Source organism: Vidua chalybeata, chromosome 3 (assembly GCF_026979565.1).
Source record: "Vidua chalybeata isolate OUT-0048 chromosome 3, bVidCha1 merged haplotype, whole genome shotgun sequence".
In the NCBI taxonomy this organism is placed as follows: Eukaryota; Metazoa; Chordata; class Aves; order Passeriformes; family Viduidae; genus Vidua; species Vidua chalybeata.
In genome coordinates this window covers 27,101,008-27,118,100 of record NC_071532.1, presented here as the reverse complement: position 1 = coordinate 27,118,100, position 17,093 = coordinate 27,101,008, and the positions used below count along the sequence as shown (strand labels likewise).

The following is a 17,093-nucleotide window of genomic DNA, read 5'->3' as shown; positions in this document are numbered from 1 at the left end:
TTATCTAATCAGACAGGTTATTTTCAGTTTACAGCATTCATTTAAAAAGAAGTAGGGACTGAAAAAATAGCTTTTTCGGCACACTGCATTTGACAGCAATTCTCAGCTTCTGTTCAACAGCAACTAAACAGAAAAGACTACATGAGACTGGTAGCACTTTCACATGGAAGTTAGAATTCAGAACAGCACTCCAGTAAGAGAAAATAGAATGAAGTCTGACAAGTTATTAATAGCTTCGCCTTATACATTACGTATCTGAAATAAGTAGACAAAATTGCTTCAGAAAATCAGCTCCTCTCACAAATATTTTCTAACTTATCTAAAAAAGATCAATTTTGCCCACCTGAATATCCAATAACACTGCCAAGCCAAGTTAGGAGCTTCAGACCAAAGCTCTGATGGGCAACAATAGAAGAATGCATAACTTGCACTTTCAATGGCTTTGTCTGACGACTGGTATTTCTCTTAAAAAGAAAAGGAAAAAGGAGGCAATGCATATTTAAGTGACAACTGGCATATACTTCTGTACAGAAATGCAGCATTTCTGCGATTAATTTTGATAATTTATAATATTAATACATATTTTAATTACTAACACCTACATAGCAAAAACAAAAAAGTCTGAATTTTGTTTATCCTATTAATATTTGAAGGACCTTTTTATGCAATATCAGCATACTTAGGTGAAGCCATTTTCCACTCTTGGCCTGTTATCAATGCTCACGCTGATCTGCTGCATTTTACTGATAAGCAATCCCATGTTCAACCCAAGACAGCCATGCATGTTTGTCCCTCTCAACATGACAGGCAAGTCACACACCAGCCCATCATGGAAACTGACTGAGCATAGACTATTTTCAAAAATAGAAATTAAATACACAGAGTTAAAACAAGAAAGAATTTACCCTCATCTATGTATTAGAAAGCATAATAGTTAGATGTTACACATAAAAGCTATTTGTTCTTTGCCTGCATGGGCAGGAAGTTAAAAATATTGCAAAACATTATCTTTAAAAATATGCTAATGCTTTCAAAATACCTTAAATAGTCAAAGAACAGTAACTCTAGTTGCAGATTTGTTTTTCAACAGTTGCAGTATCATACATAAATTATTTATTTCATGTGATTAAGTACTGCACTGCAGCATTTAACAAAAAATTAAAAGAAAACATTATTCTCCCATTTTTACATGGAAGAATCTTGCAATATATTAATAGACATATATAAATGCATAGATGCAAAATGAAAAATATTTGCAGTTTCACACTTGGATTCAATGAGTAATAATTTCCATAACTGTTGCTGTGAAAGACATAAGGAACTTCACGCTATAGGAGAAAAAACTGTAATAATTTAACTTCACTGATCTGAACTAGCATGTAATTCTAAAAGATACATTCAAAGTTCCTGGCCACATCTGTTTTATGAAGGAAAAAATTGTCTACAAACTTCCTTTTAGAAAATTATTTTGGGTGTCAGGTAGGCCATAGTAGGAAAAAAACATCCAACAAAAGACCAGTAACAACAAAAACCCCATAAACCAGTACTTTGATACCTCTACTATATTGTAAATAGTATCTCCAACACTTTGTATCATTAAAATATAATGAGTCATACTCAACTGGGTAGCAAAGCCTCCTTTTGCTTAAGATGAGGCAAGTAAGGAGATAACATCCCTTACCACCACATTACTTACCACTATTACTGATTTTGCCTGATCACAGTATTGGAAGTCTCCATATCGAACAGACCGACGGCCCTGCAAATTCAGAAAGATGTAACATTACCACCAGCTCCTAAACAAGGAGTCCCAATTCTGTGTTTTACATTAGTATAAAAAACACAATAAAAGCTTCAGATGCATGCTAACTCCCCTGCCTTTCATGCTATTTTCACTTTTTAAAGTACTATATATAGTTAGACACTTGGATTTCCCAAATGCACCCTGTACTTTTTAAAAGAAGATAAAACTGGATCATATATTCAGTTACCTGTTACATTAAATTTTCTGTGTATAACACTGTTCTTAAGAGGAACAATGAAAAGAACCACACTTATTAAAATACTGAAAACATTAGTACAAAGGCATTGTTCATTAGTTTTGATATAACTTGAAGATATTTCAGTACCTTTTAAAAAGCACTGAGTGTATCTCACAAGTGTATCCTTTTAAAAATCTGAGTGTATCCCACAAGCACATGCTCAGGTCAGCTCATATTCAGGGATCAGATGTGAATCTTTTGGTTACCACTATCACAAAAGATAGAGCAGTGGTAACACAAAAACCAAAATCTACTTCAGTGTTAAGAGTAATATGAAGTGGTTACGTTTCCTGCTCCACTGACCTCCCTGAAGTACTTCAACCACCCAAAATGACATTCCCATTGCCATTTAGGAAGATTTCTTCCCCACACCATCTCCCACAAAAAAGGCACAAGTCAATAAGCCAAGTAAAAAAGACACTTTTTTCATGTCAACTGCTTACAGGTTCATTGCAAAAATAATAAGATGCAGTTACCCAATGAAGTATCACTTTCTTTAAAAAAATGCACATCAGCCACACTACAAACACAGCTGGCAGAGTGCTTCTGAAACTGAAATACTAGATACAATTATATTCAGCATGCAGTGATTCTGAACTCACTGTTCCTCCTAAAAACTGTGATAAATGCTTTTACCTCTTCCTGCCACTATAATCTGACAATTATGAAAAAAGAAAATTAAATAAAATTTTAAAAAGAAACCACAAACCATGAATAGTTCCACAAGCACCAGAACAAAAGTGGTCAGTTATAGATTTTATCCCTCACACTTAACTGGTGTTACTCTGAGAAGCATTTCCTATGTTTGGAGCACATTTAGGGGCTCTTTCAATGTCAGCTCTTTTCCTTGGTTTAGTAAGGGAAGGGCCAAAGCTGCTGCCTGTCCTTGACAGAGGAGTGAGAAACACCTTGGTATTTACGCTTACAAGACCTACTAGAATACATTTACACTGAAACATATTCAGTATCAGGTCTGGTTTGGACTGGCCAAATGGTATTTAGGCACTGAGACATTTAGTATTTCGTATTAAGGCATTTTATGGTGGTATGACACAAAGGACTCACAGACTCACATTAACCACATGCTTTGGGAAAACAGACTAAAGTAAGTATTGTCATGAAACAAGCATTAGGTCACGGTAATTAAAACGTCTAACAATTCACTTACATCTCTATCTACTGTTGTTGCAAAACCAATGGCTTCCTTCTGTGTGCAGTTGACAGCCTTCTGAAGAGTATAAATAACTTGTTCATAGGTATGGACTTCATCATTAAATAGCATGCAGTAGTAAGTGTCATTCTTCTCACTTCAAAGCAATGATTGAATTTATGTCATTCAAAGCAATAATTTAATTTATGTCATTCAAAGCAATGATTGAATTTATGTCATTCAAAGCAAGGATTGAATTTATGTCATTTAAAGCAATGTTAAAAGTAAAAGCAAGAGCAAAGGAAAAAATATGAGAAATATAAATCCACTACAGTTATTGTATACAAAATATTTCTGACAATTTTAAGAAAGGCAGAAAAGTTTTTTAAAATCAAAACCTCCATTTTCAACTGTATATATCTGTACGCCTTTAAAAGGCAGAAGACAAGTATTATACTTACATCATTTCTAGACCAGGCAATTCATTTTCCTTTTCCCATGTTAATATATCTACTGCATATTTAAATGTAATGGCAAAAATATTATAAGCTCTTGCTACCATATCTTCTGGTAAGTGCACCAGAGGATCCTGGAAAGTAAATATAAATAGCAAATGAGAAATTAAATTACATTCCAAACAAACTGTCAAACTTGCATCTCTCTTTATCAAAGATGAGGTAAGCACCTTTAATGATGTCTTTCTTTAAATGACTTTTCAGTTGAAAGGAACAGAGTCAATAATCATCCTGTTTTCTTCTTCCAGTTCCACATTGACAGTCACCAAAGCTCTAATCTAACATTCAGTACCTGAATGTTAACTTGCCTCTGATCACTCATTTACATTTTCACACATTCTTCCATTCTCACTCTCCTTTTTCTCACTCCTGCACACCTTTTAAGATAGTTCTTTGGAAGAACTTTAACCTCAGCTGTATTAAAATCTGCTTCTTCTGCTATGCCTTCCAAACCATAATTTCAAATCCCTGTACCTTTTGTTCCACTTATCAATATTAGTAAACTGCAGAATACAAACGACCATGCATCTCTTGTCCTGTTTTATATGCAGCATGCATTAAAAGGCATAAGTCTTATCTATCCAGGCTTATACAACATGCAGCACAATGGCATCATGATTTATGATGCACGTCTCTTGTATGCTGTGGTATATAAATAATTAACTGCTGAAATGTAAATAGGTGTTTCATAATGATCTGTCCACGTCTCAGTCTTGCTCACAGAGAGCTGCTCCCCTTTTGTCTGTGGACCGTGCACCCATTTGTGTCCACTCTGTGATCACCATTTGACAACTGCAGCAGCCCCTACAAAATTGTCCTGCTCTCTGTGCTAGAACAGAATGGAGACTGCTTCAGGTGGGGGAATGGGAATGTGGAGGGAGGAAGAGGAGACCTGCCAAGTCAAAGGACCACTTTTTGGAGCAGCAAGTGAGAACCACTGGCATCTCGGAATTAGATAGTGCAGGTACCACTGCCATTTCATCACAGTCCATTTAAAGGATGGTGAATAGAAAACATTATAAACCTCATCTCGTTTTGTCTTTTACTGTATCGAAAATTTTGAGAACAACTAGCTCCTTTTCTACAAACCTGGAAAGGGAATGCTGCATGGCCTGCAGGTCACCTGGATATAAACTATACACTGGGTCACCGACTCAATTCATCATTTGATATTTTGATATATGTGTAATTGCTAGACAATTAAAATATTTAACAGTGGCCCAATTTCTCGTTTAGGATTACCTAATACTAAAATCTGCACTTCACTACAGCTTAGGTTGTATAAAAAGGATCACAATAATAATTTCTCAACTTAAGTCTGCATCATCTAAAGATCTAAAGGAGGCTCTTGACAGTCAGTGATTCACCTGTACTAATAAGGTTTATCCCCTCCACCCCAAGACTGTTTGGGAACATTTGGAAGCTTTACAAGAGTGGTAAGAACTGCCATTTCTTTTTTTTTTTTTTTTTAATTCATTTTAAAATTATCTAGGGTATGAAGAACTATCAGCCACCAAAAACAAACACAAACCATAAGCAGCAGCAATCCCTCCACTCCCAGCATTTTCACATATCTGGGCAAGGCAGAAAACAGGCTCAACAAACCATCCTTAATCTACCTCTAAAACAACACTGCATAAGAGATCCCAATCTCCATGGTTTATGGGGAAGAAACACAAAGCCTACCCAGAACCTTGATTTTTCTGTCAGGCACACTCACTGTGTGAGAATCTTTGGGCACAGAAGTAGCAGGCCACTCAAGATTTCATAACAAGAGTTTCCTAAGGCTGCTGACTAATGTAAACTGGCATGTAGACCAAGTGGTGAGTCCAGCAACAGTGCTAGAGTCTTAGGGCTGAGAGAGTGAGAACAGATATTGGACCACTGTCACTGAAAATACAATTACAGTTGCTTCACTCAAACCATCAGATCAACAAAACTACTACCAGTGCTTGCCTTAGATTTTCCCTTTTAAAAAAATCTCACAGAAGTCATACTAAGTAAGAACAGATGTGAGTGGCTAGGTCAAAAGTCCAATTAGCCACACTCATTCCTGAGATGTAGTAACAGATAAGAAGATTATAAGCAGAAGACAGAATGCTTCTTTAGTCTCTAGCAACTTAAGACACTAACACTTCCCACACCAAAGATGGTACCTACAATTTTAAATGGCCATTGGTAATTTTTCCTTCCACAACCATGTTAAATTTCCTTTCAAACATGTATAAACTTTTAACAATAGTATTTGCATATATACACAGTTAACCATGTTTTGAAACATGATGCCTCAATTGTAATTACCTCCTCTTCAGCAGTTTCTGAAGTGTTAAGTTCATGCTTCTGACAGTAAGGACCTTCCTTCCAAGCTTCTGTATCACCACAGTCACAGAAACCTCCTCCACCTGATGTTGTCATCTAAAAGTATTTAAAAACAAAGCAGTTCATGTGAATATGCATATATATCATATATGCACATTAAGAAATGAGTAGTCACAGCTGTACTACAAAAGCATGATGACAACGCCCAAAGGCTGAAAGCCTATCTACCTCATCAGTGTGCCTATGTCAGAAGAAAAAACCCTGAACAGCAAAACACCTTCAAACACCTCCATTCTGCCCCATCTGAAGTTTTCAGATTTTCTGAATCTATTACTTGCCATGGCATCTGTACTATGTACAGATATATATCTCACAGTTTTAATCTGAACAAAGTTAAATCATTTTACGTGGCACTATTATACAGTGAGTGAAAAATGTGCTTTATGACAAAAGGAATTGAGAGACTTAAACTTTTCACATAGGTAGGCACAGAAAAAAAGCATTGGAAAATTTTAATGGTTTAATTTTTTTTTTTAGTATTTACACTGTTTGAATAAAATTCATTTTAAAGACCACCTCAAGTTAATAAGCATAATAATACATCTTTTTTGAATCACACCTATTAACTGATGCATAGAAGAATTCTTTCACCAACTTTTGGCATATCTCATATACTCTATACATACAGGCACATCTTATAGTATCAAGAAAACTAGATGGACATTTGAAAGAACATTTTCTTACACTTTTGGATGTTACCTAGACTTGTTAATTCAATAGCTCGAAAAGTAAAAACCTGTGTACAAAAAGTAAGCTGATATCAGCAAATTTGGCTGGGTTTCTTGATAAAAGTCGTCGTGCTTGGAGTTTTTTCCTGAATCCCAGTGCTCAGTGTAACCATGCAGTAAACAGAATTACATTAGCAGCAGTGCAGTATTGAAAAAAACAGATTTACAGAAAGACTGCACTGGTAGTTTTCACTTCACTTCTTAGTTTAAAAACACACCAAGGCCTTCTTGGATTTCTTTGAAGGGTGTTTTAAACTAATCTATACTACTAATAACAGCATATTACTAAAATAAACAGCATTTACGGTTTTCATTTTCTCTTTTATGTTTAAGCTTTACACACAAGTGGCTTCTTAATAAAGGTTTTTCAATAGCTTTTTAAAACAGTCAAACACAAGAGTCAGAACAATTCAAAACCCAAGTCTAAACCTGTAAAATTCACTAAAGAGCATGTGTTAGAAGTAACATACATTTGTAAACTTAACTGTTGCACATAAAATTTAATTGCTCAATATTTTAAAGCGTTAACTTCCAGAAGTTACACTCAGATGAAAACACTCAAGCTCACATAGGATTACTGCAGACATTCAGAACTTTGTTTTCATTCAGCATTTGGAAATTCTGTATACATTCTTAAACTTGAAACTGTTTCACACACACACACACACACACACACACAAAATCACTAATAAGTATGTCATTATCCTGTAGGATCACTAACCCTGTATCGGTGCTCTCTGTGAATGCTTCCAAGAAAGCATTCCATGCACAACACACAAGTTGGGTCAACTGCGCAGTCTCTGAGAACAGCAACAACAGAGAGAAAAAAAAAAGCATTAAACACTTGCTTTTGCCTTTACACATTTTACAACAGATAATTTTCAAATACCACCAATATCAACCTTCTAACTAATGTATATATTACTGTGAAAGAGGAAAGGGTTGGCTTTAAAGTCGGGAAACAAATTAAATAGAAAAAATCTGTTCTCACAACAGAAGAGCCTTTAAAATATTGTGTGGGTAGTATGTCTAGTTTGGGTAATACAGACATTGCCTTAAAGAGGTGAGACAAGTATATAGACAAGTAAACAGATGAATTACATAACCCAGAATAAACCCAAGTAAGTTCTCTCAAGTACAGAGTACCAGCATTAATGATCTCCAGCAGAGAAGACATTTTTCACTGAACACTGGGAAGAAAGATCGTGCACAACAGACTAAATCAAACCTCTGCTTCCAAGTTCAGCCCTACAAGCTCACTGATGAGCTGCAAGAACACAATTTTCTCAACCAGGAGATCAGAGACCATAATAAGGTCTTGTCTACAAACACTCCTGTATTAGACAGAAGGAATATTTCTAGTAAAATGGGCTAAACCAAATGAGACAATTAAGCATTATATTTAACTGTCTCCCTGAAAAACACTGAAAATGTATGAACTCATGTAATGCAACTGACTTCAAGGCACCTCAAGATTAAGGCAGGTGGGTTTTGCAATGTAAAAATAAATAGCAAGAGAATGTCTGTCTCATGACAATGATTATTATAAACCAGAATTCAGAGAAACAACTTATTTTGTTTAAAAGAAAACACTAGAGATCACACAAAATCTCATTATCAAAATTCTCTTAGTTTAATTTAACCAAAACAAATGATGGGAAGATCATCAGGCAACCATGACTTACGATGCACATGTGTTTTTTCCAGAGGAGCCACTAAAGATGAAAATGTCAAAGCAAAATTATACAAAGCTCTTCTCTTTTAGAATAGTTTATGTCCATGGCATTATTTTTTTTATATTAAAAAACTGCCACTTAATGCAACAACATGCATGCAGGATTTGGTAGATCAGTCCTACAAAATTGAATGTTGACTCTTCAGAGCTCTAAACTTGTGGCAGCGTACTTAAAAACTCAGTACCGTTTGTCAAATAATTTCTCAAAAAAGTAACTGTGCCTATACCTAAAGCAGAAGCTGACCTGGAAGCTGCAAAACTGCATAGAAAAATCCACTGCTTTAATGTGGACTTAGAAAATAATTCTTTGCTGTATTCCACAAAAGCTTAAATTAAACTCTCGTTATTCTTCATTACCAGCCATAAGTTAAATAAAATTAACACACAGCAGGAATCAAATGTTTCTTGATGAACAAAAAAAAGAGAGGGACTCCATCATTAGTATGTTAATGATCAAACACTGTTCATATGGAGCAACAAAAACGTTGGGATTTCTGTCATTTTCTTCTAAACACACTTGCTTTTTCAAGACCAACAACTCAGAATGAATCTGAAGTACCCACCAGTTTAATCTTATCTCTCTCGTTATAAAGAGGTCTCAAAGCATTTCCAAACCCAAAGGCCAGTAAGGTCTTCGGTTTCTAGAAGAGGAGAGCACTAGAAAGAAAAATTCTTCCACTACCATTCTCTCCTTGTAAATGAAGGGGATGGAAACCCAGACAAATAAACCCTTGAAATTAGACAGACATTCAGTCCCCATGTCACCACACCAAGTGTTCAAGTGTCCCAGTAGACACTTTTCAGTAGAAACCACACAAAATGACAGGAATTCGTGACACAAACAAAACTTAAAACTACAAACAGGTCAGAATATAGAAGATGAAAATGAACCTACAGCTTGTAATACAATGGCTTAAAACTGAAGATTCTTTTAAAGACTTGTAATTGGTTAGGAACTTCCTGTTCTCTTTCAAGTATAAGTATTTTTAGAGATATCTAGAGACAGAGGTAGGGAACGATCTAGAAGCTGATATGCTTGTTTTAAGCATCTGATAGATTGGTTTAGCAGGTCATAGAAAGAGGTCTAAAAGACGAGATCAACACTAACAGCTGATATTAAACACCCAAAATATATACACATACACTTGCCACTTACTTCTGATTAATGCCCTTAAATCACCCTGAAAGGTTACCCCAAATTCTTTCTTAATCTTGCATTTCTTTTGTACAGAAAACACTCTACATTATACTAATTAATATTTTTCCATTTATACATGTGTAGTGTTAATTTTCCACGATCCCACTTGTCATGAAAGACTTCAAGATTACTTTAAAAATATATTTCAGTTATTAACTTTTCATTAGGACAGTATATTCTTATTGTAAAATGTTCCATCATTTCACAAATCATAAACAGTTCACAATGTTAAGTTGAACTACCTGCAAGAATATGTAGGCTCTCCCACTTTAAAAACACGGCCACACAGATGGGAAGGTTTGTTTGCTTGCTCAAGCTTTGGAAAACCAAATGCAGGATCTTCACCACAAAGATACCATTCCATTGGTCCCAGCAAAACGTGTTGTGCCAGCATGTCTTCTCTCTGAGGCGCAGGGTTGGGACCCCTGCAGTAAATTTTTGGTACATAATAGGCCAGATGCTGGTAGACTTCTTTTTGAAGGTCATTTGCTTGCAGCCATTTCTTTTATATTAGAAGAAATGAGAACACAAATTCTTCATTAATAAAGACACCAAACACAGTTCTAGCCACTTAGGTTATTTTATTTCTACATGAAATATCTAAAATGTCATTCCAAAACTAGAAAGTCATGCTTCCTTCTAAGTGTTAAATCTAAATTATCACAAAAGACAGACGTTAGGAAACAATAATAATAATAATTTGTTTCCTTGCTCACACATTTTATCCGTTTGACATACAGAAGATTTAAGAGAAAAATTCAGTAAAATTTTCCTCCAGTAAAATGCTGGCAGTGATTTTTAGAATACAGCCTAGACTACGTTGGTCACATTTCTCTGGAGCGCAGATAGATGTTGCCAGCTTGGGACACAGGATCAATGGGAGCCTGGAGTTGGCAAGGAACAGAGACAAAAAGTACATGGAGAAAAGCAAACACAGCATTAGGTAACAGCCCGTCTCATGTAATTTCCACAAATCACCTGTGAAAATGAGGGAGTTTTGGTTTCTCCTTCAACCAAAATAACTCATCTGAATTAGTATTTCAAGTGTGATGTTAGATCCATGAATTCTTGCACTGGGTTTGTGAGGCAAGGTTTTGGTAACAAGGGGGCTACAGGCTGGCTTCTATTAAAGCTGCCAGAAGCTCCTCCATGTCCAAGAAAGCCAACACCAGATGGCTCCAAGATGGACCCACAACTGGCCAAGGCTGAGCCCATCTGAGACAGCAGTACAACTTCCAAGATAACAGATTTAACAGGGAATAGCATATTTAAGGGGGCAAAAAGAGAGCAATAGCAGCTGGGAGATGTGAGTAAGAATATGGGAGAATAACAGCTCTGCAGACCCCAAAATCACTGCAGAAGGAGGGGCAGGAGGTGCTCCAGACACCAGAGCAGAAATCCCCCTGCAGCCCATGGAGGTCCAGTGGGGAACAGAGATCCCCTGGCAACCCATGGGGGATCCCATGCTAGATAGAGCAGATGGATACCCAAAAGAGGCTGTGACTCCACAGTAGGAAGCCAGTGCTAGAGCTGGCTCCTGGCAGGACCTGTGAACCCATGAGAGAGGAACCCATGCTGGAGCAGGTTTGCTGGCAGGACTGGTGACACCACGGGGAACCCACACTGGGCATCCTATTCCTGAAGGACTGCACTCCTTGTGAGAGACCCAGGCTGGAGCAGTTCATGAGGAACTGCAGCCCATGGGAAGGACTGACACTGGAAGAGTTCATGGAGGACTGTCCCCATGGGAGGGACCCCACACTGGAGCAAAGGAAGGATGTGAGGAGTCTTCCCCTTGAGGAGGAAGGAGTGCAGAGACAACATGAGGAAGTGACCATATCCCCCATTCTGCATTCACCTGTGCTGCTCAGGGGAGGAGGTAGGGAAAACACAAGTAAACTAGAGCCAGGGAAGAAGAGAAGGATGGGGGGAAGATGTTTTTAAAATTTGGTTTTGTCTCTCATTACACTACTCTGATTTGATTGGTGATAAACGAAATAAATTTTTCTACTAGTTGAGACTATTTTGCCAATAGCAGTAATTGGTGAGTGACCTTTCCCACTCCTTATCTCCACCAAAAGCCTTTTGTTGTATTTTCTCCCCTCTCCCGCTGAGGAGGGGAGTGAGAGAGCATCTTTGGTGGGTATTTGGCACCCAGTCAAGGCCAACTCACTACAATTCTCTTAGTCAATCAATGGTAAAAAACAATGTTGGCCGTTTTTAAAAGGCATCAAACCACAGAACTGCCCTAAACCACTTAAAATCTCACAACTTCTCCTACTTTGGTTTCTTCCCCCCGGTACATACACACAGAATAAAAAAAATACTCTAGGATAACATTAGTTTTATTTCTGCCTTGGGGATAACAAATTTAGAAAGGTTTAAGCTGTAAGTTAAATCTGTAAGGTTTTTATAAGGAACAAACGGGAGCAAGCAGATACTGCAAGCGTCCACTGATTAAATCTTGTGTAACATAAACAGCCTCAGCATGCCATTTCTCATTGTAAATGTGACAACCAGATACCCCCTGGCAACTTTCAAAAAAAGAGTTCAAAATCAACCTAAAACTGTACATGAAAATGCAGAATTCATTATGTCAAAATAAATGGGTTTGGTGATCAAATGTTAGAGCTTGATTTACTCTGAATTATTTATAACTCACTCCACAGAACTTATGTTTGAGATAATACAGTAGTAAGTTCCTCGGGATACAGACATTCAGAGTCAGCTGAGCATCTGTGCAGACTGGCTGTATTTTTGCCTTTTTTTAATATATTGAAGTAGTCTCATTTATTAGATATGTTTTTGTGAAGTAGAACTTCGTATTTAAAAAAACCCTAATTCATCAGGGTACTTTCTTCACTTCTCTTTTCCTATGTTTGACTTCTTAGAATCATGACTGAAGTGCTAAATCTTTCTATATTCATCTAGCTTTGATGGTCAAAGCCCAGTTTTTTCCCAAGGAAGTCCATGGGAAGAGGTTGCCAAAAAGCCTTAGCCAAGAATCTAGAAGTCTACGGATTATCTCACCATTCCCACCACAATTCAGAGAATACCATAGGAAAAATAAGATTAAAAAGTAAAGTTTTAAATAATTTTTTTATTTTTCCCACCAGTTCATTCATCTTTTCCTCTCCTTTCATCAGTTTTGCCAAATTGCTACTACTGCCAGGAACCAACTCAATCACAGTGGCAGTGACTTAATCTTTTCCATGATTTCCATTTAATAAGCTTTTCTGTAGCATATGCTAGTTATTAAACTGCAGGATTTTTTCAGCTAAATATCTTTAACGTCAGTCTTTTAATTCAGCAGTATATTACTAATTTCTATCTAGAAAATACACAGCGCATACTAGCTACACTACAAGCTCAGACAAATACCTAGGCACAGAAAATTCTTGTTCCTCGAGTAAATGGCTTTCCCATCCCAAAAATTCTGGGAGTAGCTGTCTGAGAGTTAGGTGTGGCAATGATGAACATCATCACACCTAAAACTGTTTGTGGAGCCAGTTCTATACACACAACTGCGCATACAGTTTTGGAAATCAGATCCTGGATGAAATAATACCAGAAGGAAATCCAGGCTACTAGGACAAGGAAAGAGATGTGACTTTAAGAGCTGCCAGGAAGGCAACTCACAGGTCTGTTGTACAAGACTGTTAATAGGAATATATACATAGGTATACATACATTGCACTGTCTTTCTAAATCACTACCTGGGGAGCGCTGAACTCCAGAAAAGCTACTCAAAACTTTGGAATTTGCTCTTTCATAAAAGCATTCTGCATTTAGGCAAGGTTTCAATTAGTATTTGTCTATCTTCTAACCTGAAACCACACGCAAGAAAAGCTAATATTCTACTCTCCCAAGAGAGGTTTTTTATTAAAAATGGAAGTGTATTCCTCTTCACTTCCTCCCTCCTCACACTTACTCTCCTGCAACAACTTTAACTGCCCTGGGGAAAAAAAAAGTGCAAAGTATTGATCAAACACCTTACATAAGTAAATACATAATGGTTCATCAGGGTTTCTGTTAAATTTCCATCTAAGTAAGAGACACCAGGAGAACAAAATGTAGAATACTAATAAGTCATAAAATTACTAACTTCTCTGTTTCAAAAGCTAAAAGCTACGGTTTATGGGTTTTTTAGCAACACACAAAAAAAATACTTGCAATGTAGGCTCATGTTATGTTAAAGAGAACGTATTTTTATTATTTTTGTTCTTTGGAAGTTTATCATTAAGTTGTTGCCACAACAAACTGAAGTCTTAAGTGCTGCAACTATTGCTTTGGGATGGTATTTGTTTCGTTAATACTGGGCTATCAGCAAAGTAATCCTATCAGCAAAGGAGGCAGAAAAACCACAATAGATTTGAATGACAGATTTCAGAATTGGAGGTTGTGCAGGTGATGACAGATAATAAAAATGAGAATTGACTACATTTAAGCTAGCACTGCTACCTACAGCAAATTCCTAAATGCATTGCCCTGGGTGCATGATTGCCTTGAGTTTACCTACAGTGTGACCCAAAAAAACCATCTTCTATTCACACAGACAAGGTAATTTGGGGCTCAATTTGGACTACTTTGTAAATGTTTGATGAAATTATTTGGTTTGCTGTAGAGAAGAAGGAAGACTAATCCTGGAGCTAAACTAGCTAGGATATAGCTAACTATGCACATTTGCCCATCTAATCATACCTTTGTCTGCACTGAAGATATACAAGCATAATCTAAGGATAATCTGAATTATAACAGTCTTTTATTTTCATTTGGAAAGCAGCCAATGTATTTCCTACTGAGACACACACAGACAGCTCTTCAAGGTTTTATCCTACTGATATGTACATGAGCAGTCTCAATATTTTAATACATACATCCAGTTCCTCAAATGCCCAAGTGTCTAAATGGACAAACATTTATGTCAGAAACAAAACTTCCTCCTAAGACTTTACCCTCGAGACTACATTCCTCTTTCAACTACTCTTTGTAAGAGCAGGAAAAGTATATAAACAGAAGTAGATTTCTTCAAATGCTACACTGATTTTACTACTATTTCACCTACAAACGCCCCATTCTAATAATCCCAAGATTAACTACTGCAAGCTTTTCCAGAACTGCATCTTAAATAGTGGGGAGGAAGGAAGAATCCTGTAATGGCACTTCAACACTGTACAGCGTATTTGGGGTCAGACATCCACCTAAATTAATAGGGAGATCTCCTCAGGTCTAGGCGCGATTGCCGGCAGAGAGAGGCGAAGGGGCAGCAGAGGCGGACGAAGGTAACTTCAGGAAGCAGTTAAGGAAGGGGCGAGATGCCCGGCCGCCCCCGGCAGGGGATGGCCACGTCCAGGCGGCTTTCAGGGAGCCACCTGCGCCAGCCGGCACAACAGGAAAAGCTGGCTGATCGCTGCCATGGACTTCGGCTGCTGCAACAGCGACGCTGGCGACAACAGCGCGCCGAGGCCACAGCGGGACACCGCTGCAGGCCGGGAGTGCCCTCAGAGCCAGCCCCGGCAGGGACACCCCCTCCCGGGAGAGCTCGCTCGCCCCGCGGAGCGGCCTCGCCCCGGCCTCCGGAACGGCTCCCCAGGCCGGTGCCTGCCGCGGCCTCCGAGCCCCCGCTCCCTCCCCGCGCCGGGCCCGCCGCCTCACCACGGCGATCTCCTCGGCGGAACACTCCAGCAGGCTCTTGTCAATGGCCTGCACCTCCGCCTCCAGGTCCGCCGCCATCTTCTCCCTCCTCCTGCCCCCTGCCCCGCGCCGCCGAGGCCGAGGCCGGGACAGCCGGAACGGGGCCCGGGCGGCCGCCCAGCCCGGGGAACACACACTTCCGCCCCGCCTCCCGCACGTCACCGGGGCCGCCGCGCCGCGTTCTGGGGGCTGCAGTCCTTCCCCGGCGCTGCTCGGCCGGCACACGGCACTCCGTGGCCGGAGCCCTGCTGCGGGACCTGAGGGGCCAGGCCGGCGGTCGGTACCCGCCCCCCGGCCGCCTCCGCCGGCCGCCCGCCCTTCTCGCCTCACGGAATCCCAGGATCACGGGATAGGTCAGGCTGGAAGGTACCACATCTGGTCCAACCTCCCTTGCTCAAGCAGGGTCATCCCAAAGCACGTGGCGCAGGTTTTCTTTCCGACGGTTCTTGAGTATCTCCAGTGAGGGAGATTCCACAACCTCTCAGAGCAATCCGTTCCAGTGCTCAGCCACTGCACTGTAAAGAAGTTCTTTCTCTAGTTCAGGTGGAACTTCTGTGCATCAGTTCTACCCCTTGCCTCTTGTCCTATTGCTCAGCACCACTGAGAAGAGCCCATCTCCATCCTCTTGACACCCTCTCTTCACATCCTGATAGACATTGACGAGGTCACCTCTCAGTCATCTCTCCTTGAGGCTGAACAGGCCCAGCTCCCTCAGCCTTTCCTCATAAGACAGATCCCCCAGCCTCTCAGTCATCCTCACTGCTCTCCGCTGGACCTGCTGCAGAAGCTCCACATCTCTTTTGTACTGAGGAGCCCAGAACTGGACACAGCACTCCAGATGAGGCTTCACCAGAGCTGAATAGAGGGGCTGATCACCTCCCCTGACCTGCTGGCAATGCTCTTCCTTATGCACCCCAGGATTTTGTTGGCTGCCTTGCCCACAAGGACACTGCTGGCTCATGGACAGCTTGTTGAACAGCAGCACCACCAGCTTGTTCACCAGTCTTCCCCAGTGCAAAGCGATGTCTGGGGCTGGGGTCATCTCCAGTGTGACTGGCAAAGCTGGGTGCCCCCCTCAGCTGAAATGCCCTTGTCAGCACTGCCAGTGGGCAGTGCCAGGGCTTCCTGAAAGCCTCCAATATTCCATGCGGGTGGAAAGAAAAATAAACCCGTAAATCATACGAAGATGGCAACTATGGCTTTAAGACAAGTGTTACTAAATAGCAGAAGCCATAAATTCTGTTGCTCAGCTTCCAGGGGAGGACCCGAACTGAGGCATGGCTTGCTCACTCAAGTGGGGATGCCGGTCTGCCTCTCAAAAAACAAGTCACCACCACCAAACCCAGCAAACAATTATCCTCCATAACTCCTTTTCAGCACATACAGGCTCAGTATCTTACAAGGCCTTTCTGAAAACCTGTTGTACCACTGCTGTACCCATGGGCTTGCCTTGCACCTCTGTAATTACAGCTGGGTCCAAACCAAGCTGACATGTCTGACTGTGCCTGCAGCCACGGGGCGCCAGAGCATGCTGAGGTTTAAAAACACACCTTCCTTCACTTGCTGGCAACTTCTGCATGGACATAAGCATCGTGCACAAACTGAATACTATTTCTACCTTGCATGTCCTATCAGCTTTCATGGCTGAGATA

At 39.7% G+C, this 17,093-nt stretch overlaps 1 protein-coding gene across 2 annotated transcripts in view; it reads right to left on the bottom strand.

The window, feature by feature from the left end:
- UBR2 (ubiquitin protein ligase E3 component n-recognin 2) overlaps window positions 1-15,491 on the bottom strand; it is a 54,707-nt gene extending 39,216 nt beyond the window's left edge. For both annotated transcript variants that reach the window (XM_053937562.1, XM_053937561.1), the window contains exons 1-8: window positions 15,403-15,491; window positions 9,990-10,249; window positions 7,536-7,614; window positions 6,009-6,122; window positions 3,654-3,781; window positions 3,211-3,349; window positions 1,697-1,759; window positions 344-464 (exon numbers count right to left, since the gene is read on the bottom strand). In XM_053937562.1, the coding sequence (XP_053793537.1) occupies window positions 344-464; window positions 1,697-1,759; window positions 3,211-3,349; window positions 3,654-3,781; window positions 6,009-6,122; window positions 7,536-7,614; window positions 9,990-10,249; window positions 15,403-15,480 (982 nt within the window). In that variant the 5' untranslated portion in view covers window positions 15,481-15,491. The remainder of the gene's footprint in view (window positions 1-343; window positions 465-1,696; window positions 1,760-3,210; window positions 3,350-3,653; window positions 3,782-6,008; window positions 6,123-7,535; window positions 7,615-9,989; window positions 10,250-15,402) is intronic.
- Window positions 15,492-17,093: the final 1,602 nt, after the last annotated feature.